Raw genomic sequence first — 23,270 nt, forward strand, 5'->3', positions numbered from 1 at the left:
TCATTAAATGTAACACAAACCTGCATTTTACCTCCTGATGAAACAGAGCAGGAGAGATGAACACGAGTTTAGAGGAGAGGCTGGTAGACAAGCTACGACAGTAGCAACACCTTTAAAACACTTCCCAGGAGTACAAGGACTACACAAAAGAGCTAAGAATCATGGGACAAGTAGGATCTTAATGGAAACCACTCCGCGGCGGTACGCGGAGTGGGAGGAGAGCTCTGAGGAGAGCGGACAGTCCGCGCGAGTATGTCTGAGCCTTTAGGGAGTATTTTTACATCTTTAACAACGCCCCGTGGAGGGGTTAGATAGAATACATGTGACAACCTACTTGTGTTACATATTTCCCCTCCATGGCAGAGACTTTCTAATCGAACTGCAGATCGTTCTTTTACTTCTGTGAAATCCTTTTCTTAGTTCTTGGAGAACCTACAGTATTAGAACCTGACAGTAACCCAATCCATGCTGGTGACAAACAGGCGTTCTCTGATCAGGCCTTTATCAAAGAGTCCTGATCAATCCCCAATACTGGGGATTGGGAAATCCAATCCCCAGTATTGCAGAATACTGGGGATTGGATTTCAGTTTCAGCTGCAAAAGTAACAAAGGAAATACAATTTTCACCACTTGGATCATTTAATTTCCTTCATGTCCTTATAGAATATTTATATATATATATATATATATATATATATATAAAAAATAGAGCAGCAACGACTCCTCGAGGTTCTCGATTACCTTGATTAAATTAAATGATCCAATTTTCTCTGCCTCAAAGCCTCATTTATTTATTTTACCATTACTGCATTTTTTACCTTACATTACAACATGTAGTGGAATGTTGTAATGACAGATACTCTATTTATGTTTCCTTTTTTCCCTTTGTATGTCATAAATAACTTCAATTTTTTTCTTAAAGTAGACAAATTGGTTGGTATTATTTAGTGATCTGTCTTACTTTATATTTTTATCTAAAAATGTAATAAGAGATAGCTGCAGCCCTAATATGTATATTTATATATACACGTCACAAGTTGCAGTAGTGCCTGAAGAAGAAGAGCAGGTTGGGACCCACATTAGTTTGCACACACTCAGTCAACATTGAGCTTTCAGCCAGTGCTCATCATCTCAGCTTATGTGACACCTCATGCGACAATTGGTCAGATATTTCATTAATAGGATAGCACCCAGAACCTTTTCCTGACTGGACATGATCAAGCATGTTCTTTGTAGCGAACTAACTTCTTAATGGGACATGATGGCAATAGAAAACAGTGTCTAATGTGGAAAATAATTCTAAAGTGTTGTTCCTGAGTAAATCCAAACTTGGAGAGATACAAATTTAAAAACTAAGCACACACTTCATTTGGGAGTAGTTTGTGGTCATGCATTTACAATGGAACAGTCTGGAGGAAAATTGCAGAGAGAGATGATCCTGAAGTTCGCCAAGGTCAAAGTCAGTAGCAACAGAAGAGCCAGACACAAAGCCTACTTGAATCCACAGCTGGGTCTCCCTAACATGAAGATTTCAAGTCAGGAATGAGCTGTTCACAGCTGCAAACTTAAGCTAACCTCCAGAAGTCAAAGACCTCAGCAGGATGTCACAATGACTGTGGAGCTCCGAGGTCAGATATAGAAAAGCCGTACCCTGGAAGTACTGACGTGGAGGTCGTCGTCGAAGAACTTGGTCTCGATAATCACGTTTCCGCTGGAAGACAAAATCACGTTACACAACATAAATTACAGTGAACGCAGCACAATGCCTTGCTGTGAAGGACTTACGTTAAAACATTGGCTGGCATCATCTGGGACTCTGGAGCAGCTTCTATCAGAGACTGCCATGTGTTGGTGGAGTTTGGAATGACAAAACCAAACTCAAAGAACCATTCTGCACAGAGAGAGAGCACAGTGTGTCCAACCTGCAGCTTTAATCAGAGCTACTCCTTCATCATTATCGAGTGACTGGCTTCACTAAACAGCTTCTGAGAGACATTCCTAAAGGACTTCAACATTCATTATCACCTTCAACACAAACTTACTTCAACATTTCAATCTTTATACAGAAAAATTTGACACAGGCTGACACACGTTGGCTGTCCTCAACTGTAAGCGAGGAGCTTGTGTGCAAGGAAGACAGGGAGGAACAGGGAAAGCAACCAATTTTAATAAGCTTTATCAATGATATTTCAGGACTCCCATTTTTCATTTCAAAATATATTAAATTCCGTTTCAGAGTTCACTCATTTCTGCTTGCGTTTACACTTAAGTTTTATTTCCATTTCATCATCTACCCCCTTTTAGAGACTTTACTGGCTATTAAAGTGTCTGAAAGCAAACATGCTAAATAGGGTTAATGGAGTCAATTACTATCATTCATTTTATATGTATATGCTTCAGATGAGTTAAGGAGGCTTACACTGAAATCACACAAGATTACATAAAGAGAAATGACACGTCCACCCCTTTTACAGTAAAGAAATACCATGATGTGTGTTCTCTATCGTATCGAGACTATCTCTCCACCCAGTTACATATTCCATATGTACGGGGACTGATCCCACTGGGACAGTTGACGTGGATATTTCTTTAAGACACACCTGGAGCCCTCAGACAGTTGTTCCTTCCCATTGGGGGAGGAAACGGTCATGGATGAACGGGCGGAGCCACCCCCTCTCCTTCAGGAGATTGTGAGCAGGGCGGCAGCGGCATAAGGCATAGAGCTGCCATCTGACCAGGGGCCTCCCCCCTCCCAGTTCGATGACGCGGAGGGGAGTCGTTCCACGCGCTTCCTCATCCCTCTCCTCTCGGACTTTGAGGAGGTGCTCCAGAAGCAATTCCAGTCGCCGTCAGGTCGCTGGTCTGGGCTCTGTAGACGCCTAGGGGCGGTTCACAACCATGAGAGGATTGGCTGTGGGCCTTTACCTCCGGTGGACCAGGCTTTAGCGGCTTTGGTCTCGCCGTCGCAATTGGTGCTCGGGAGAAGTAGCTGCCCCAGTAAAAACTGCAGGACAATGGACGCACTACTCACCAAAATGCATGGTGCCATGGCGGTCCAGACTCAGCTTGGCAATACGGGGGCCATATTGTCCCTGTATCAACGCCATCTGATTCAGCGGTTGAAGGAGGGGTGCAGTGACGACCTGCTGTTGGAGCTGCAGCAGGTCTCCTCACTTCTCTCTAAACTGATGAGGGAGCAGGCCGAGGCGGCGGGAAAAGCCATGTCGGGCCTCTGGACGGTCAGACGCCACCTGTGGTTGTCGCAGTCCATGCTGCAGCCGGACGACAGGGCCTGCCTCCTCAAACTGCCCGTAGAGCCGTTGGCAATGTTCGGGCCGGGGGCAGCGGCCATGCTCCAGCAGGTGCAGGAAGCCTGCCGCTGCGCCCGAGAAGTAGCAGGCTCCCTGAAACGGAGCCGGGACTGGCGGCGCCCCCAGCCACCGCAGCCAAAACCTCCTCAGCCTGACTGGAGTCAGCGGGATCTGAGGGGCCGGCTAGAGGCGGGCAGGCGAGGTAAGTTTAAAAGGGGGAGACGAGGCAGCGGCGGCCAGAGGCCGCCCCAGCCTCAGCCTCAGTCCTGACGCTATGCCCTCCCACACTGGACCCTGTCCTCAAGGGGTCCGTGCAGCGTGGGAGGCTCTGAGGGCAGACCCCTGGGTCGTTTCTACAATGACCCAGGGCTACCGGTTACAGTTCTTGCACACCCCTCCTGTGACTCGGTTGGCTGTATTTTCTGTAATCACAGACCTGCAGCACAGAGGGGCTATGCGTTCAGAGGTCTCCTCTCTCCTCGAGAAGAAGGCCATCCGGGAGGTGGGGAGGGAGAACCGTCAGAAGGGGTTTTATTCCCGTAATTTCCTCATCCCGCAACGGGATGGTACCCTCCGGCCAATATTAGACCTCAGAGGGCTGACCAAGTTCCTCCGGCCTCTGAAATGCAAGATGCTGACCATACCGGGAGTGAAGCAGGCTGTCCGGGTAGGCGACTGGTTTGCAACCGTCGACCTGGAGGATGCCTATTTTCAAATACCGATCTGAGAAGGGCACAGGCCATGGGACATGGGACATGGGCAGGCACGAGGTTCCTGTCACTCAGAGCCATGCATGTGCCCGGGCTGGTGAACCTGGGGGCGGATCTGCTCTCCAGGGGGGGGCCGGCCCCGGGAGAGTGGCGACTGCACCCGGAAGTAGCAGAGGAGATTTGGGGTCGGTTTGGCAGGGCTGTCGCCGACCTGTTTGCATCCCGGAACAACACGCACTGCCCGTTGTTCTTTTCCGTGGGGAGGGACGACCCCTCGCTGGGCGTCGATGCCATGGCACACCAATGGCCCCCGGGGCTGCTGTATGCTTTCCCCTCTTTCGGTCTCCTTCCCACCCTGCTGCTGAGGGCCCAGGTGGAGGAGGTGAGGCTAATCTTGGTGGCTCCCAACTGGCCACACATGATGTGGTTCTCGGGATTGGCTCCTCTCCTGGACGGGAGTCCATGGGAACTTCCAGCTCGCCGGGACCTCCTGAGTCAGGCGCAGGGGACCCTGTTCCATCCCTTTCCCCAGGGGCTCAGGCTCTGGGCCTGGCCCCTGAGAGGGCCAGCCTGTTGGGCATGGGGTTAGCCCGGTCGGTGGTCCGGACCATTCAGGGCGCTTGAGCACCATCGACTAGAGCAGCCTATTCATACCGCTGGGACCTCTTCTCATCATAATGTAGGCTGAATCGGGCTGATGCGCTGACCTGCTCGGACCCCGAGATACTCCGGTATCTACAGGAGCTGCTCGAGGCAGGGAGATCACCTTCCACCCTTAGGGGGATGGTGGCTGCAATCAAGGCCGCTCGTGTTGGCAATAACAAGTTGGCCGAGGTTGACTGCGTCCTCGTCTCACGGTTCCTGAAAGGCGCTGCTAGGCTCGCCCCCTGTAGAAGGTTGGCTGTCCCGACGTGGGACCTGAAGCTGGTGCTGGCTGCCTTGCGACTGGGACCCTTCGAGCCCCTGGAAACGGTGGACATGAAGTGGCTGTCACTGAAGACTGCGTTTCTCATAGCGGTGGCATCAGCGCGGAGGGTCGGAGAGCTACAGGCTCTGTCGATGCACGAGAGCTGCTGTAGATTCCTGTCCGGCGGTGCGGGTGTGCTCTTACGCCCAAATCCTGCGTTCTTGCCGAAGGTGCTCTCGGATTTTCACCTAAACCAGCCAGTAGAGTTAATATCCCTCCGCCCCTCCCGGGACAGGGATGAGGGGGCGCAGGAAGGGTCGAGGCTATGCCCGATCAGGGCGCTTAAGGTATACACTGAGCAAACTGGTGCTGTCAGGAAGACCGACCAGCTGTTTGTTTTCAGCCCCGGCGCCTAGGTCAGCCGGTGTCTAAATCCAGGCTGTCTCACTGGATCGTGGAAAAGATCCAACGGGCTTACACAGACTCCGGTGCTCCAGCTCCGGGAGGGGTACGGGCGCACTCCACAAGAGGCGTTGCCGCTTCTTGGGCCCTGTGGCAGGGAGCCACCCTCTCCGAAGTGTGTGCGGCCGCTACGTGGGCGAGTCCGTCCACCTTTGCAAGGTTTTACAGCCTTAATATGGCTACCGGCACCTCCTTTGGGGAACTTGTGCTGGGTACTAGTCCAAAGTGACCAGGGTCTCTCCTTTACGCCCCTGCGCTGGTGAGCTAGAGGTGGCCGGGTTTTTCCTATCCGTGGGCCTAGCGGGAAGGCAGGCCGTCCGGCTACCCCTCCATACACATACGCCCGATCCTTGCGTCTGGCAGGGTTGGCCATACCGGGAGCTGCGTCTGGCGCCTCGGCTGGGGGTAGGCACATGCGTCTGGCGGGGGCCCACGTATGTGTATGTGTATTATGTACATAGCATGGTTTTGGGTGTCATTGTTCACGTGCACTGTTGGAACACTCTGGTGGTGGTGACGTCTCATTCGATTACCAGGGTCGGGACCCTGGGGGGGGGGTACTAGAGGGGTGCGTTGCTCTGTCTCCTCAGTGTCCTCGCGGTGTGTCTTACAGGGTCCCCGTACATATGGAATATGTAACTGGGTGGAGAGATAGTCTCGATACGATAGAGAACGTTCGGTTACGTTGTAACCTTGGTTCTCTGAGTGGAGAGACTATCTCTCCACCACGAGGCCGCTCGGAAACCGTTCCAATCAATGTGAATCAGTGATTGCATGCACACCTGGGGCTTTTAAGCCCGTGCATGGGCCACATAGTGGTGTGTCTTAAAGAAATATCCACGTCAACTGTGGGATCAGTCCCCGTACATATGGAATATGTAACTGGGTGGAGAGATAGTCTCTCCACTCAGAGAACCAAGGTTACAACGTAACCGAACGATCTGCTCCCAAACAACAAATCATGGAAACAAATGAGGGTTCAGTACGTCGCAGAGATTGTTCCATTTAGTGAAATTCTTGAAACTGTAATAGAACAACTTCATTCTCTGGTTTTGGATTCTAGAGACTGATAAAAACATCAGTTTGGGGCCCCTAAACAGATTTTAGCACTACAGCTTCAAACTGTATGGAAGTTTTGCACGAAATCCTGCAGCGGTTTGATTAAAGAGTAAGTACACCCAAAACCCACTTTTTCCTGCTGAATACTAGTGTAGTAATTGGGTATGAAGTAGTGCTGTTGATTGATCCTAGTCCCACTCTTCACATTTTAGTATAAGTATTTTAATTTTGCGTATTTAGCTGTAAAATGTACGATATACTGGCCACTAAGGGTTGAACGTCAGCTATTACAAGTGAATTTTGCTAGTGGCTGAAGCAGGTTGTTTCAGATTCCCCTGAATCTTCAACTTTCACTGTTGGCCCACCTCTCCTATAAAAGCTGAGAGGAGGGAGAGGATTTCCTCCAATCACAGCCCTCACTGTGCGTTGATTGACAGCATAATTAAGAAAGTCTAATGCCCCGTGCGTTACTGTAGTGTTGTTTTTATCTCTGTGCTTCTATAAAGAGCAGATTCTGGTCTAATCAGAGGGTTCATCAAGCTTTGTGTACACAGTATTTACACATCTTAACCCGTCTACTGCCTGTGCATGGATGTGTGTGGTTGTCCCTCTATGTGCGCGGGGTAGAGGGAGAGCAGGGCCCTGAGCGGTGTCTCTAAAGCTGTGTGTGAGCTTCACATCGTGATTGTGTGCGTCTGTAGTTGTAGTGACAAATACTAGCTTATGAACTCCTATGTGTGTGTGTACAGGTCATACCTGTCAAGTTTTGGATTTTGAAATAAGGGAAATTTTCTGGTGCCTGCTACGAGCCGTCCCACCACCCCAACCAAGCTCCAGTATCCCTTATATTTTAAGACAGGTGTACAAGGAATCTAAAATAGCCATGTGTCAACCATTTATTAAATACAATTATGTGATTAGAATCTGGTAGGCTGACCTTTATTAACATTGAAATGCTGTGAACATTCCTTCTAGGGCTGGGCCATATGGACCAAAAAACTCATAACTCAATATATTTTCTCAAAATGGTGACATACAATATAAATCTAGATAACTTTATTTTAAATGAAGTCTGAGCAGAAAGCGAATTCTGGGTTAAATTTGCTGATGCAAAATGCTACACAGGCTCATTTATTAACAAATAGCTGCACAATATGTGCCACTTTTGGCTTTTTCAACTGTAAGGGACAGCAGTGAGTGAGTTCTGTAGTGTAGCTTGTTATGGGGAAGGTCTGGGTTAGGACTCACTCAGAAATCCATCTAACTGAGCTTTACATTCTGTTCTTAGAAGTAAAAGCAACGACTCCTAAAACTAGTATTTCAGTACAAAATTGGGCTATAATATATTATATATATATTGATATAGAAAACTTCAATATTACATATATCTATATTAAAACATTATGGGTATATGAAGCACATTTGTTTATTTAATATACTTACAGTTCATATACAAGTCAACACATTGCATATTTACTGTTAATTTCACATTGCTTGTCTTTAAGTTACATTTACTATTTATTTTCATTACATATTTTCTTTAAATTTCTCATGCTCACTCATGTGGTTCTCTGGTATTCACTAATGACTTATAAGACAAATTTGTTACAAACGTTACATTCTTTAACACTTTTTTGGAAGCAGTGTATATTTGTGGCGCTTGTGATTGGTTGATTTTTCATGCCAACTTACATCATTCCTTCCGCTGTGGGAGATGCTAAAATCTCAGTTACTAATCTTACAGAACGTGTAACATCCTGATGCTCTTTAGGACGGTAAACTCTCATTTTCCAAGGTATTTACATAAGTTCTTTGTTTTTTTCGCCGGAACAACTTCATCTCTCTTCTGAGTTGTTTTCGGGTTTGTTGCCGTTGTCGGCACTAATCTCGCGTGAACTGCCACTCAGGCCATTTCAGGTGGCAGTTCTCGCAAGGCTAGTGACGGCGTTCAGTTAAGTAAGGCCTCTTTTAATTATTATTACATTAGAATACTAATACGGGACGATGGTGGGAAGTAAGGATAAAATGTGGGAGTTTCCCAGCCAAAACAGGATACTTGACAGGTATGGTACAGACACATCATTGTGTGTATTAATGTTTGTCTCTGCACACAGCAACCGGGCAATCTGAGTGGGCGTGTCTTACTGCTACAGCAGTAACACCAATAATCAATGCATTTTTTGAATTTCCCTCCTAGTGGCAGGTCAGCAGAAGGCAGGGGTGTTCTTACTCTTCAAGCAGTGCAAGATTTCGATTGAGATTATAAGCAAAATTTGACATATTCATCAGTTTGCTACACTTGCTCGACATTCGTCACCAGTTTTCCAGGGAAATGGTGTGTAAATGTGTGATATTGTCCCAAAACATCAATGTGAGCTATTTCTGTGTCATATTGGGGCCAGACTTTGAGGGAAATAAGGTTGAGATTGCTTTAAACATTTCAGAATGTGAATTATACATTTTCCCTTCCTTCCACAAAATGTAAAATATATAGCGCTATCAGAGAGTTTCATGGCACTACCACCCAGCAAAATGAAACGCCTTGGTGTATCATCAAGAAAAGGGGATTTTGTTGGGCGTTTGTTACCTTGCTAATAGCAGTCAATAGAGTAAGTCTGAATAAAATTACCTTCTAAACACTGTCCTTTGAAGAAAACCTTCTGTTCCAGTCTGAACTTTTCCAGTTTCTCTGATGAAGAAAAATTGAGTTCTCTGGACACTGCTTTACACTTCAAGATCTTCTTTGGAACACGAGCTTAAAAGACAAGGAGCCGAGAGTGACCATGGTGAGAGGCACACGCCACAAAAAAGAAACACATTATTCATGATCGTAGGCTAACACAGTTTAGAGACCGTTTCTCGGACACAGAGAGAACAAACTCAACACACAGGGCTTTCATGTATCATAGGCCTAATCACCTCCAGCCACACCATATTAAGTGCTCCTTTTAATCACTCCTTTTCTGCAGCACACACCAACACACTGAGAAACATACCACCCCATAATAATACAGGAATCCTTAAGGCACATGACAAACATATCAAACAATTTCAAAAACAAATAAAATCACCCAAAGATAACATTTCAATGTTTTTAAATCAGATAAATAAATCGAAGATCATTTGCTTAGACAAATAAGATGTACAAGGTTGAAATTGCCATTGGAAATTTTGTTTTGATTTCCATTGTAAACACTGTCGGAAAAGTTTGGTGCATTGCATTGTGGGACGTGAAATCCCACCGACAGATGCATTGAGTTTTTCCCTTTATTCTTACTGTGGATGAGATAAAAATAAAAGGGATAGATAGTACTGTAGCATAGCTCTTTATTCTCCTTCTCTGGCAGAAAAAAAGTCAGACTAATTGTTTAGTGAGATTCTGAAAGAAAATTTTCAGCAAAACTCCTGGATCTTCATACAAGGAATTATGAGATTATTAATTAATTATTATTATTATTATTCTCCTTGTCCACTGCTTCTTTCTATTGGACAGGGTGATGCAGTGTGGATTATTTGTGTGTAGTTCTGTCCATTTGGCCTAAATTTGAGAAATGACTTTTTTCTCGCTTCATTTTGAAATTCAGCTTTGTTCGACTGCGAAATGTTGACGGTTTCCATCTGACAACATTATGATAATGTGAATTTATGTCAGTCATAAAAAGTCAACAACTGGCCACTGTCCTCCACAGTAAGCATAGTGTGAAACAAAATGATTAGATCATTTTAGTGTACACTTTATTAAAATATTTTTTCCTATTTCTGAAGTATGTCAAAAACAGTCTCTTCTGTATAAATGGGCCAAGCTTTTTAATCCAATGTCTGAAAATCTACAAATGTAACTTTGTATATTTAATTCATTAAAAGTAATTCCTGGTTGGCAAAACATTTCATTTCATTTATGTATTCTGTCATGGTGAAGCTGACAATTTTTCACAAGGAATATTCAACTTCGTTACATTCCATGTCCAGAAAGGAGTAGGGAGAAAAAAAAAGAAAAAAAAATCTTATATAGCCTGCCCCTTACTCAATTATAAATATTAAACAGTGGGTATATGATATCATAGCATTATTCAAAATTAATATTGAATAAATAATACATTAACAATTTCAAGGAATTACACAGCTACTTCGAGCACCAAAAAAAGAAAACAACACTTTAATCAGCTTATTGTTCACAATGTCTTCTGAGTCTCTCCTTTTACATTCTCTTAAACTGAAACACATTCAAACAGCTCTATATAGTGCTATGTAAAGAACTCCACATTTTGACTCCAACAACAGAAAAGCACATCTGCTTTAAGGTTGTTCCTGCAAATTGATGCTTCAAATTAAATGTCCTTCTATGGTCCCCATCCCCTAAACGAAATACTAACAACTTATGTAAATGTTCTGGTAATGCTCTATTTTTTTTTTTAGCTCTGAACATAACTGAGTGTCTGCAGCTCAATCAAATCTTTCAGTTTTAACAATCCCACCTTAATAAGCAGACTGCTTGTGTGTTACATACGACATTTACAAATCTTTACAATACAGTAAACAGTGTGTGTGTGTGTGTGTGTGAGAGTGTATAACAGGAGGGAATGGATGGAAAGAGGAAAAATGATATTCATAATGAAATAAGATATAATAACAATAATGATGTAATAGAGAAAAAAAGTAATTAAATAAAAATAACTAAATAAAAAAATAATATCTACATTGACTAGGACTCAGTTGGTAGCCCTACTCCTTTTCCCGTGCCACTTTTTTTCTCCTTCCTTTTTCCTTACCCTCCTTTTAATTTGCAGCATCAGACCAATCACAATCACAGAGAAACTGTAGAGCATATTACATCACAAATGAGGAATAATTCTTTAAAAACATGAAGAATTAAAATAAATAATTCAGACCAAAAAAACACTGTTGCTGCAGTAAAAGCAGCAGGTAATGAATGCTTAAATTTGTGAGATGAAAAACGGAAAATAAACATACACTGATCAATTTCACTTTCACTTTTACCTCGTCTGATGCTGCGTTCATACAGCTCAGCCTACATCATAAGGTGGACTATATTTGTATTTTACATTATCTTACAGGACTGAGGCTCTCAGCGTCACCACATTAACAAATTAATTAATTTATTTATCGATCTGAAAGCATCCGATGCATGCAGTCTTTAATGTAGGTCAGTCTATCAGATAAAAATATGTATATGTTTGCTATAGCATGTCATTGTGTAAATAAAGAGATTGCAACGCTAAATATTCTCTCCCGTCAGCATCACATCAGATTCACACAGCAACGTAACGCTAGGCTCTATCACATGCAGTAACATTTATCAGAATTTCTCCCCAATATGCTTTATTAGCCCTGTGTTGAAGAAACTAACTCTTCTCACATGGAAGTGCGTTAAAGAAGAAAAAATAAATTGATAATTTTAGTTGAGGAACAATTGTTTCCATGTTTAAAATAAAGTGTTAGTGGCAGCTTGTCAGAGAGACGTACCTTCATGTTCAACTCCTGGCACTGAGAGGTCCTCCGTCCCCTGCCACAGAACTTTGCCTGACTCTGCGTCACGTAGATTCATCCAGTTACTGACAGGAAGAGGGTTAAGTGACATCAAACGTGGTAAAGAATAATAGACTTCCTGCTTCATTTGACACTTCTGTGTATTTTGCATAGTTGACGTTTCCAATCAAACTTAAAACTGGTTTTAAGCGAAGAGACAATACAAAATGTTTTGTTTCCCAAGCTTTTTTCTTTAATACCCAAATGTCTTCATCAGTGGCTCCTTCAGCAGATCGGGGGAAGAAAACTCTTTAACATGTAAAGCTGTACAAGTCTCAATCATTAAAGTTAAAGGAATTGTGGAGAATGTTATTTTGGCTTCAAATTTCAGGTGGATCGTCAAGATTATTGGTCCTCCTAATTGTCAATCATTCTGGTGATATGTTTACGTAAGGCCGTCGTACATGCTCATTAGGGGTGGGGAAAAAAATTGATTCACATAAGAATCACAATTCTAATCATCCACGATTCTGAACTGATTCATAAACTTAAAAAATCTATTTAAAGAAAATATAGATATATTTTTTTAATTTTTAATTTTGCAACCAGCATACAAGACAAAAGACAGGGACAAACAACAATGTGATAACTCAACAGCATACACCCAGAGAACAATGGGATGAAAAGTGGAAAAATGTATATTAATAACAAAATAAGATATAATAATAAAGACACGAGGGGGCCACGATACCCACTTCCCCCCCAGGCCCCCTCCACTCCTTTTCTTATGCCACCTTTTTTTTTTTTTGTATACTTTGAACTTATTCTTGTCGTCACTGAGAGTTGACCCTTATTTCTGGAAGAAAGGGGCAGCTGACCTAAGCTTTTATTTATGCAAGTTATTTATTGTACAGTAAGTAAGTTTTCATTTGCGACCATGGCTCAGGTGGTAGTGGGTCGTCTTCTGATCGAGAGGTTGGGGGTTCGATCCCAGTACCTGACTATGTGTCGAAGTGCCCTTGGGCGAGACACTGAACCCTAAGTTGCTCCCAGTGGTCGACTAGCGCCTTGCATGGCAGTCCTGTCCTACTGGTGTGTGAATGTTACCTTGTGTCTTAAGTTTGCATTTGTGATTACATCATTGGAATCAGTTTATTTAAATTATCTTATACAAACTGTATTGTTTTGATGCCATAATTTGCCTTAACACACTATACATTGTCAATTTTTGAATCGAGAACCTAAGAATCGAATCATGAGACACCCAAAGATTCACATCCTTAGTGCTCGTCCCTAGCTAGTAGCTAGTTTTTGCTTGCTGCGCATGCACACTGTCAAGTGTTTATGTGTCTCGTGAGCTACGGCTTCAGCCATTTATTGAAGCTCGTCTTTCTCACTTTTCATTTACGGATGGCGAATCTGACATAGTGGGAAAAGTGCAAATCTTCTTTTGGAAAGTGAGCTTATGAGCAATGCTGACACCAACTTGTAAACAGAGCTGTACACGAGAAAAACTGGGCTTGTGTACGCTCTCTCATACACGTTTAATAGGCGTTCACTCTTGGAAGCAGGTAGAGTGTTGCGCATGTGCATTTTTTCAAAAGGTAGAGAGGGCGTTTCTTTTCTAAACTTTGGGAAAATCCACCTCAATACCTTTAAGATCAGCACTCTTTAATGAGACAAGCCGTGTGTCCATCTCTACAAAAAACTAAACGTACTACTTCTAGACCTCGTGAGGCCTTCCTAGGAACTAAATAGGTTCAAAGGAAAAACTCCAAAACTTTTAGCAAATATGAATGAATAAACAAATACCGGTACACATTTTCTCATTGTCATACAAACGTTTGGCCTGTGGAGGTTAATTTGTACTCTCACATGAAGGTAACAGAGCTGTCAGCTGAAATGAACACCTTCTAGGTGGGATGTGAAGTAAAGCACGCTACCACAACAAACCTTGAGTTTACCCAAAGGCTATAGACCTTAGGAAATACAATATTCACATTAACAGTTAGTAGATTACGTTGAATATTGCTATTTTTCCATGGGGCCCCACTTTAGTTCTTGGTTTAGCTTGAAAGAGTTTGGGTTTCATTAAGTTTCAATGACTAGCTAGAAATCAATTGTGTTTTATTTTCCTCTGTGTGTTTGGGTTTCTGCCATGGGTATGTTATACCTGCTACTATCCTGTGCAGTAAATACACTGCACACCTCACCTTTGCACAGTCTAATCAAGTAAACAGCTGTGAGCACAATTTAATTTAATTTATCAGATAATACATGAAAATAAATACATTCAAAGCCTACGATTTTCTGTTTCAAACTTTGCCAATTTCCGTGTCACTTAATACTATTCCATTTCCTCATCTTTATTGCCTCACCTTCTGAAATCGTACCAAACATGCTAATGGGGTGAATAGTGTCAACTACTGTTAATAATTTTACATTTTTTATGATTCAGATGACTTACAAAAATGGGATGTTACGCTGATATTAAGATTATGTGGCATGAGCAATGTTAGCCACACTGCTAACACTTAGCCACTTGTTTAACAGGAAAAATCCCATGGACATGTGTGATATGATCCCAAAACATCTGGAAAATCACCCTCAGTGTTGCAACAAACCCCGCAGAACAGTGCGATTGGAGATGCTTCTGCTGTAACGTGTCACCAGGTAAACTGATTTCCAGTTCAGCTAATACACCATCAGCTAAAGCTGTATTTGTACAGATATTTGTCATAATAATCTGAATCACTTGCTTTTCACAACACATTAAAAACATTATAACACGATAATATGATCATTGGTTTCATTGTAACACATAGATTACGAACGGGATTACTGGTGGTATTGTACATAATCGTCAGTTTCTCACACTCTCTTGACATTCAATCACCCGTTTTCTGGTGAAAAATATTGTGTAAATGTTTGGTATTGTCCCTAAACAATAAACATGCATTCTGTGTCATGTTAGGGCCTGACTTTAAATTAATTCTGTTTTTTCATTTTCTGCAATCACGGAAAATCGGAGGCGCTATATATTGTATAAGCCGTGCACCTGGGAGTGTGTCATAAGGTTACTGATTTCCTTCTGCCCTCAATAAGTCTCCTGTTTTTGTGTAGAAGTGTGAGTTTTAGTTTGTACTGAATCCACACCCGTCTGCCTGCTTTACGGTACCTTCCATAGTTTTCACTTCAATCTACACAAGTCACACACATTGTTTCTTTTCTATTTAACCCCCAAAACTAGAGTAAACAAAGCTCTTCAATATGACTTAAATACCCAAAAACGCATTAAATCCTATTGATTTATATGTTTAGTTACATGGATGTGGATGATGTAACATTGTTACTAGTTCAACCAAAGACCTGTTGCTTTCTCAAAGATGGCAAAGCAATGACTTTGATAACAGGAGAAGGGCGGAGCCGAGGTCTTTCATACAAGCTGTCTGATCAACCTGTTAGACAGTCAGCTGCTAGAGACTCGCACAACATAACTGTCAATCACAGAGACTCCATCTTAACAATACTCTTAAGACACCCACGGCAACAATGCAGCATTATCAATGTCCACACACACATATCCATCAGAGACTAGGGACGTAGCATTTACACTTATGAGTATAGGGTGCTTTGCAATTTTTATTAGTAATTAAAATCAAGTAGAATATATTCTATCACTAAACACACACTTTTTTTAGTCAGTTAAAGATCATGTTGGTCTCATGGATCAATAAATCTAAGATCATTTGCTTGAAAATAACAGATGACACTTGACATTTTTGTGCATTGCATTGTGGGATGTGTAGTGCCATAGACTGATGCATTAAGTGCTTTTTCTTCATTCTTACTGTGATTTGTGTTTTTTCTTCAAACAGTCCACCAGACATTCAATTTCGGCCTGGATTCAAGTCTTTTCATGTAAACCCAAAAATAAACAATCGGCCATTATTTTGCCTGAAATTTCAGTCTGTGAAAAACTTTTTGGTGGGCCAACACAATAAATCACAATAAGTATGAAATAAAAACACTTTTATGCATCTGTCTACAGCAGCATTTCTCAAATGAGGGTACGCGATGGCACAACAGGCAGTACTTGAGAGAGAGAGAGGGGTAAATTAACAAAAGCATTAAAAATATGGGGGTTTATTATTTTCAAATGATCATTATAATAATAATCATGATTAGAACTGAAAATACAAGGGTCATTCTTGGTCCCACACCAGGTGGGAGATGACCAGAAATAATATAAACTATAAAAATAAATCTATTCACACTTATTTACAAAATTAGTTTCTTTAAAATGTGTGTTATAACTCATTCCATCATTATTGTTGATTTTTCTTAGTATTCTGAGCAAAATGTTGTAGTTGGACAAATGCGGGTACTTATTACTTGATTTAGAAGTATGAGAAAAGGGGTACGAGAGCTAAAAAAACTGTTTGAGAACCAGTGCTCTACCAAACTCCATCCCACAATGCATTGTTTACAGTTGTGGTCAAAACAAACTGTTTTGGAGCATTTTCATCTTTTTTCCTGAACAAATGATCCTTTATTTATTGATCTGAGGCCTACACTATGTCTTTATCTGATTTGAAAAAAAATTACCATCTCCAACAGCTTTAAGATGAGGATTATTATAAATTGACATTTTTATTACTTAGAGATAGGCAAATGATATTTTAGCTTTCTTTTGCCCTGCTCCTTTATCGTTAGCCCATAAAAGTAGAAAAAAGCTCATTCATCCTATTATTTCGAGCAGACTCAAACCAAACTAGTACAGACGACCATAGCGCTCTGTTCTTTAACATCCTGCACTGGGTTTCCTGTCACACTCAGATCCTACTTAGTGTCACATGCACTCAATCTTACACCATCTGTGAAGCCCTTCACCCAACTCCACCTAAGCAACGAGCCACTTTAGTTAGCCAGCATCCAAACTCTTCGTGAAATTAACAAATGCACAGTCGGTATTTAAATGGACACAATTTATTTAAAACACTTGTTTCTCTGTGGTGAAACAATAGCAGGCAGAGGCCTTTTGTTTTAGGATAAAAAGTCTCACCCTAGGGCTGATGTATCCATATCTTAACAAGGAACCCAACCCTGTACACCTTCCAGAACAATGTAGACATGTTGAAACAGTATAATTTGATCTCCCTTAGCAACATGAATAAAAAAAGCATGTTCTGAGATCCTCTCCTCTCTGTGGCCCTCTCATCAAAACATCTGAATCTGTTTCCATAAAACTAACATTTAATATCAAAGAAATCTGGCTAAAAGATGATAGGAGGAGCTCTGAAGCTGTATTCCTTACTCGATTTTTTTTTATGGCTTAACAGGGAACTTGGGGAAGTTATTTAATTATGTACATGTTCAAGCACATGATGACAAATAAACATTCTTGAATCATAATATCATACACATTTGAAAAATGTAATCCCCACGGTCTGCAGCAGAAAGTGTGTGTGTGTGTGTGTGTGTGTGTGTGTGTGTGTGTGTGTGTAAACCACAAGAGTCCTTGGGTAGATCAGTCGGAACATAAACGCAGTAATGAGTCTCCAGTGAAAAGCTCCAGTCACTCTTTAGTCTGTGTTTACTTTAAAGTTGGGTTAATGAGTGAACATGAAGCCATCATCTACAGCTTGTCTTCACACAATACACCTACATCCCCAACATCCTATGTCAGTCACTTCACCTTCAACCTAGAAGGACTATATCCATTCCAGCATGCAAATACACTCATATTTCCTTATGTATCCGAGTAAAATGTGTGCTTGTCCAACACACAGCGAACCGGACTCTACCATGAACAGAACGACAAGGAAAGGTTCCAATGGCACCAACACTCTACATTCCATCTCACTGTCCCTGTTATGCCACTGCTAGTGACAAATAAGGAATGCACAGGACAGAATAAAACGACTAACTACAGTAAGAGGGCTTCAGTTAGGAACAAAAAACTGCTTTTCTAAATCCTGATTACATCTTCAGGTACATCCCATGTTACAGTTCTACACATATGTAGTTAATTATTAAAATATGTTTCATGTAAAGATTTCCCACATTTTACCATTTATTACAAAAATAAATGGAGGGGTATACTGACACAAAAAAGGCTCAGACTCCCACACCAATATATTAAAGGGGACCTATCATGGTTTTAAATCCTTTCTTTTTAGATATAAATCATACAGTTGTGGTCTATATAAAGCGGAACTGCAATGCTTGGGTCTGAAATCCTCATTATTATAGCTCCACAGGCCCCTTTTCTGATGTGCTTCTGAGAGCAACTCGTTTTGGTGCGGTCTCTTTAAATGCAAATGAGACACTCCATACCCCGCCCCCTCTTCAGGTGACACTCGGTTCAACTCCACCCTGCTCGGCCATTTTTGTAGTTTGATAGAAGAGATACGGCTATGTAGCGGCGCAGAAAAAGTTTATTCACACGTTATTTACACAATGTCAACAATGGAAGACTTGTCCATCCAGTCTTACATGTTCGAGCCAGAGTCGGACCTGGTGGAGCGAGATGAAAATGAAGATGATGAACCTGCAGAACACTAACAAGTGAGCTAACACACAAGCGCCGAGCTAACGCTAGCGCCAGGCTAACGTCACGAAATGCATTTTAATACAGTCTTTTCAAAGACAAAAATGGCAAAATGAAATGACTACTGAAAACTTTAGACTTAAATTAAATCATGTAGGCCATATCATCAAGGATCTAAAACGAGCACACAGAGCTAACATATGAAGTCTGAAGACGGTGCAACTGCTAATGCTAACAAAACAATGACAGGGACGTCTTATCATCACACTTTTTAGCGTTATTTACAGCTTACCGAAGTGCTCTGTTCGTCATCTCCAAAGATAGAAGGAATTGAACCCTCAATCAGACAAAGTCTTTCTGTAAGTCCTTCTTTATACTGGTGGAGGTTGCTGAAGCAGTCATCCTTGAAGTGCTTCGCGCACACAAAAATGACACCCACAGATGTGGGTACATTTCCGTGAAAAATAAAACTCAACCAGGCACTTTGAAAAGGTTCTGATGCTGGGAGACGTTGTAATGAAGCGTGTGGGTTACTACATCCAACAACCAAACATTTTGACTTATCCTCTCGTAACTTCGGCATCCTTGAGCTTGGACTACAAAATAAAAGTGAGAAATAAAAATGGCGGATTGCTCGAAGTGTTGGACCTGGAGTTGATGTACTAATTTGGCAGTTCCGCTGCAAATACTGTGTAGTTCAAAAAACGTAATAGAGAATAGAAAAATTGAAACAGATTGAAAAATATGAGCAAAACAGAATATAAAGATATCTACGGAGCACCTGAAGAGACTAATTTGATTTTTTCTGTACTTCTAAACACTCTAAATATACAACAAAATGCATTTAAGGGCTAAAAAAGTAGATTTAGCATGATATGTCCCCTTTAAAGCCTATTTTCATTGATTAGGAAGCCTAACAAGGTAACCAATACAAAGAAAGAATTCAGATGAAAGATTTGTGTATTTTACAGCTGATGTAGGACCCGTTATCAATAAAGAGATGCTAACATAAAGCTAACTCAAGAGGAATGTTAACTTTTATTAGGTTATTTATTTCAGGCAGAGTAAATGTGATTAATCGTAATTGAGCTTTAGTAATTGAGAACATAATTGTAATTGACTTACTGAGGATAAAAAAAATAATTGCAATTTAATTGTAAATGGAGAATACTGTAATTGTAATTGAATATAGGTAATTGAAAACGTGATTGTCACTGAAAAATGTAATTGACCCCAACTCAGCTTGATGTGCAATAAAACTTGATCCCAACTTCACTCTGTTGTGAAAAGTTATCGCTGTTCACCAAATAAAGAGTGAAGAAAGATGTTTGGTAGCAGGATTTACTATGAAATGCCTGCAAAAAAACCAGGAGTTAATAATAATGTGGGTTCTTCAACATCCTCATTGTCTATGGGTGGAATGTGTGGCTTATATTAAAACAAAACAAGAGGATTTTTTATGCTTCATTAAAATCTTTTATAATAACATTCAATTTATAAATAAAAAAGAAAGAAAACATAGTTTGCATATTCTTCTCATGCTTCCTTCTTACACAGTCAACAACATGTTTGTTAATTTAAATGGAGCCTCCAAATGTCATCCTTGTTGTAGGAGTGAATGAATGAGTGTTTGCATGTGAGTGTCTAGACAGATAACAGATAACCATCACCTGCACAGAAACAAGTACAGGTGATGAAATAATGAATAGCTAAAGATCATAATCATTTGCATAAATGGAAGATAAAACAGCTCAAAGATTTGTTTAAGTCATAAAATACTATGAAGGAGCTACATTTTAAGCATGTAGTGAAGTTGTAACATTGCAAAAGGGTCTATTTTCACCTGTTTTTTTTTTCTTCTCTGGTTCAATAAAAACTAAATGGACTCAGGTTAGCTTAATTTAATAGCGACATCACAACCGACTTAAGCAAATGTAGAGAAAAGTGTTGATGAAAACAGTTGCTGGATCACATAAAATTCTGTGTCATTACATTCCAATCCAGCAGGATCTGTAAAGTCTAGTTGGAAATGCAGGGAAAGTGAATTTGGCTTACAGCAAACTTGACAGTAAACTCAGGCATCAAGGCTATGATCTGTGCTGTAGGATGACCGAGAGTCTGTAGAAACTGGTAGCCATTCACAGGAGGGTCTGACGGGAGTCGCAACATTTAAACACGTGAAAGAAGATGAACGCAATCAAGCATTTACTGAGCGAAAAAGAAAAAAGAAGAAAAAAAAAAACAGCTACTTTGAGCCCAGACAGACGGACCAATCAGTGTGCGACATCACATCTTAGGATCTGCTCAGCCCTGGGTGGGGTAACAGGCCAGCAGAACTAAGAAGCCCTAGTACCAAGTACCAGGAACTAAAGATGTCCTCTAATATGTTGGGAGTATTTAAAGAACGCTGATTTGTTTCTGCCAGCATTTCTCTTCTTTGTAAATATTTGGTCTACAAAATAAAAATCACACCACCTAAAATTATATTTTAATCCTACATCTTCTCTTCAGCCACATTGTCCTGCCTTTCCCATCGGAAGGTTTTGGATATACCTCAAGGTTCTCCTTAAAGCACTTGATGAAATAAGCAATCTGATACTAAATAGAAATAAAATCGTCTTACTTGATCTTCCACTAGAAGCAGGTTCAGAATGTACAGTAGGCCATTCCTTTACATTGACATTAACCAGAATCACTGATTAAATAAAGTAAATAAACTATTCCTCCTGTATATTTGTACATCCAGGTATTCTGCTTTACTACATGCTTATCTCTGTAAAAACTATGATCATCACAGCCTTTTAAACCAGCATGGACTGTTAAAAACACAAGTTACATCTCTTTCAGCTGTCAATAACACACACACATGGCTTCTGTAGACCACGTCACAAACAAAGCTAAGCTGTTATGGCCATCACTTATTATCCCCCAAACGCAGTGAAAAGCAAGGTCACTGCTTCTGCTGGCAGAGCCTCCACTCATGTGAACGAGGGGCGAACGACAGCTTAGCCAGAGGAGCTAACCTCACTAACCAGTAGCTCCCGCGACCACCAGGACCACCGACGATGGCCTACTCACACACCACAGAGAACCAGCAGAGACCTGGGACTAGCATCCATGCACCACCGAGCAGAAAAGGATACAGTTTGAAGCCCTTCAAAATTTCCTTGGCCCTGTCTTCGCTCGAAGACATTTCAGATGGTAGTCTGACGCCGGAGATATCCTAGAATGTGTCGCAGTGAGGAAACAGCGGGCTCCGTTAGCACACAGGTAGCTCAGTGTAGTGGGAGCGCAGGTTAACTCTGATCTCTTAATGCTATCATCTAAATATACCCAACACACTGACTGGCAAGGGCCTCAGCCAGTCAGCGAACAAGCTGCTTTCTCCAAGCCAACCAGAAAAAGAATGAGAGATGGGCGGGACTAGACTGTACAGGGACGCGTCACCATTAGCAACGGCTCACAGCGTCAGTATCTGCGGTGGTATTAGCAAAGGTATGACTGCCTGTGTGTCACAGACGATCACACACATTTATCCCTTACTTATTCTGATAATAATTCCATCAAATACAACCGTACACGATCAGGGCACTGAGCTTTAACAGACTTAAGTCACAATTACTTTGATTTAACCCTCATCCTGCTTACTTTGCCTCCAACATTTCAAAGAAACTATTTAAATAGTTACTTGCTTTCTGCAGGATCCCTCTGAATTTGGCCCAATATCAATCTTCGATCCTACCAGAATCAAGGTTATCGCATGTGCACTTAGAAACTGGAGTAGAAAGGTTGAAAGAGTAACTAAACCCTTGGTTTTTGCTGCCCTGTTGCGGTAGGGGATAATTAAAAAAAATAAAATGGTGTGATTATGGACGGGACTCCTGGAGCAGTTAGGACACACCCAGTCTATGCAATAAAATCAACAATCTCTGCTATGCTAACTAGGTACTTGGTTAATACTCACTATATCTCTCTATTCACAACTCTCTCAATCCAACCTACTCCCAAATTGAAGCTAGTTTTCATAGGAGGGGCGGGGCTAACAGTGGTGGTTCATGATGTAAGAAAACAATATTCTCAACCATCAGCAACATTCAAATTGTATTAGCAGTTTCAACCCATATAAGGCAGTCAGTCTTAGATTTTTATAACAAAATACACCAAATGTGAATACATTTTTACTTTGACTCAAGATGTGACCTTTTTAACTTAAGAATAAAAAAAATATATAAAGGCATTTTATTTTTCTAACTTAAAGTGTAGAAAGTGTCACTGCAAACAGAATGCCAGTCCAAAACTAAAACCAAATCAGGTCACGACATTCCTCAAAAACAATAAAACCTTATTAAACTCCAGAAAACCACCAAAAATAAATATTTGCTCCCTGGTTTAGTAGCTTTAACAACCGGTAGAATGATAAACTTGGCGATAGTACAGGCTGCGCATGCAGTACGGGGCAGAACTTACTTTCTGCAGTACCCCATGTCTCCGAAACTTATTTGAGTTTTACTATCTCCTTTACGTAGATGACACATGTGGAGCGCGTGCACTTCCAAACTCCGAATACAGTAAAAATTAGCCAGTTTGTAATAGAAGGAAACAAACAGCATAAAGTTGCCCAATAACCACATTAGTCCAGACTCTACGTGATCACTCCTGAGGCGATGATGCACGGGAGCGCACTGAGCAGTGCATCAGTCTGCTTCCAGTAAAAAATGTGACCATATCAAGCTGTAAACGGACTGAAGACTACATGTGGAGATGGAGACCTATCGATTTAA

At 41.5% G+C, this 23,270-nt stretch overlaps 1 protein-coding gene across 1 annotated transcript; it reads right to left on the bottom strand.

Moving 5' to 3' along the window:
- Positions 1 to 736: 736 nt before the first annotated feature.
- Positions 737 to 21,895, bottom strand: pde6d (phosphodiesterase 6D, cGMP-specific, rod, delta). Its single transcript, XM_028445372.1, has 5 exons — positions 21,633 to 21,895; positions 11,934 to 12,022; positions 9,079 to 9,204; positions 1,786 to 1,891; positions 737 to 1,711 (listed from the first exon to the last, which is right to left on the bottom strand). The coding sequence occupies exons 1-5, from the start codon at positions 21,680 to 21,682 to the stop codon at positions 1,630 to 1,632; spliced, it is 453 nt and encodes a 150-aa protein (XP_028301173.1). The 5' UTR covers positions 21,683 to 21,895; the 3' UTR covers positions 737 to 1,629.
- Positions 21,896 to 23,270: the final 1,375 nt, after the last annotated feature.

This window comes from Gouania willdenowi, chromosome 4 (genome assembly GCF_900634775.1).
Source record: "Gouania willdenowi chromosome 4, fGouWil2.1, whole genome shotgun sequence".
NCBI classification, from domain to species: Eukaryota; Metazoa; Chordata; class Actinopteri; order Blenniiformes; family Gobiesocidae; genus Gouania; species Gouania willdenowi.